Source organism: Priapulus caudatus, unplaced genomic scaffold (assembly GCF_000485595.1).
Source record: "Priapulus caudatus unplaced genomic scaffold, Priapulus_caudatus-5.0.1 Scaffold118, whole genome shotgun sequence".
Lineage (NCBI taxonomy): Eukaryota > Metazoa > Priapulida > Priapulimorpha > Priapulimorphida > Priapulidae > Priapulus > Priapulus caudatus.
This window is the reverse complement of record NW_014577179.1, coordinates 40,179-41,932: the sequence shown is the minus strand read 5'-3', so window position 1 is coordinate 41,932 and position 1,754 is coordinate 40,179. Positions and strand designations below refer to the sequence as shown.

General features: G+C 50.5%; 1 protein-coding gene across 1 annotated transcript in view; it reads left to right on the top strand.

Moving 5' to 3' along the window:
* The window catches only part of LOC106805562 (probable cation-transporting ATPase 13A3), a gene marked incomplete at its 3' end in the record, with an annotated part of 20,388 nt that overhangs the window by 10,881 nt on the left and 7,753 nt on the right, over window positions 1–1,754 (top strand). The window contains 2 exon segments of the mRNA XM_014807212.1: window positions 156–356; window positions 1,058–1,264. Of these exon segments, the coding sequence (XP_014662698.1) occupies window positions 156–356; window positions 1,058–1,264 (408 nt within the window).

Here is a 1,754-nt window from a genome sequence, read left to right as displayed (position 1 = left end):
TTTGTGTGTGTGTGTGTGCGTGCGTGCGTGCGTGTGTGTGCGTGTGTGTGTGTATGTGTATGTGTGTGTGCGCGCGTGTGTGTGCGTGTTCGTGTGCGCGCGCGTATCCGTGTCCCCTACACGTCCCCCACACTTCTCTCGTCTCTTCTCCTCAGACGCAGAACAACCAGTCTCCGGGTGTGATCGCAATCCGCGCGCTTGATCTCATCACAATCACCGTGCCTCCCGTGCTGCCTGCCGCCATGACGATAGGTATCATCTACGCACAGCGACGGCTCAAGCTCGCTAACATCTACTGCATCAGTCCGCGCACGATCAACCTGTGCGGCAGCATCAACGTCGTCTGCTTCGATAAGGTATGGCTCGCACCCTACTCCCTATATACCTGTCCTCTTTATACTCTATATTCCTAGCGCACCCTACTCCCTATATACCTGTCTTCTTTATACCATATATTCCTAGCGCACCCTACTCCCTATATACCTGTCCTCTTTATACCATATATTCCTTGCGCACCCTACTCCCTAAATACCTGTCCTCTTTATACTCTATATTCCTAGCGCACCCTACTCCTTATATACCTGTCCTCTTTATACTCTTTATTCCTAGCGCACCCTACTCCCTATATACCTGTCCTCTTTATACCATATATTCCTCAGCGCACCCTACTCCTTATATACCTGTCCTCTTTATACCATATATTTCTCTGCGCACCCTACTCCCTAAATACCTGTCGTTTCATGTCCTCTTTATACCATATATTTTTCAGCGCACCCTACTTCCTGTATACCCGTTGTTTCATATCTTCTTTATATTCAATATTTCTTCGGTTCGACATAACCTTACTTTAACCTAAATTTATTCAACTACTTACCTAGATCTTTACGAAATCTTCGTATTCATCATGCGCATATAATTAACCTAGATTCACGTGATATTCATTAACATAATTTCTTAATATATATTAAATATATATATATATATACACACACACATATACCTTCCTATCCTATAATATAAACATAATCATTGAATCGGGTGTTCATGTTGTTCACAGACGGGAACGTTGACGGAGGACGGGATCGACATGCACGGCGTTGTTCCTACAGAGAACAACGTCTTTCAGGACGTCGAGCCGGACGTTCAGCAGCTGCCACAGTGTCCGACACTGTGGGCGATCGCCTCCTGCCACTCCCTTTCGCTCATTGACGGACAGCTGAAGGGTGATCCGCTCGACATGAAGCTGTTCTTCTCGACCGAGTGGGTGAGGTGTTTTATTGCTGTGTGGGCGGCTGCGGGGGTCCAACACGGTGTGTGCGGGGTAGGTGGGAGGGGGATGAAACACACCTCTCTGTGCTGCGCTGGGTGGCGACATGCCAAGGGGCGAGGGAGTGGGTGAGGTGTTTTATTGCTGTGTGGGCGGTTGCGGTGAGTCGAACACTGGGTTTGTGTGTGGGGTAGGGGTGGAACACACCTCTCTGTGCTGCGCTGGGTGGCGACATGCCAAGGGGCGAGGGAGTGGGTGAGGTGTTTTATTGCTGTGTGGGCGGTTGCGGTGAGTCGAACACTGGGTTTGTGTGTGAGGTAGGGGTGGAACACACCTCTCTGTGCTGCGCTGGGTGGCGACATGCCAAGGAGCGAGGGAGTGGGCGAGGAGTTCAACTGTCGTGTGGGCGGATGCGGGTGTGCGGGGGTTGAGAGGTGAAGACACGCCAAGGGGGTGGGTGTGGGTGAGCGCTATTCTTATGTACGTG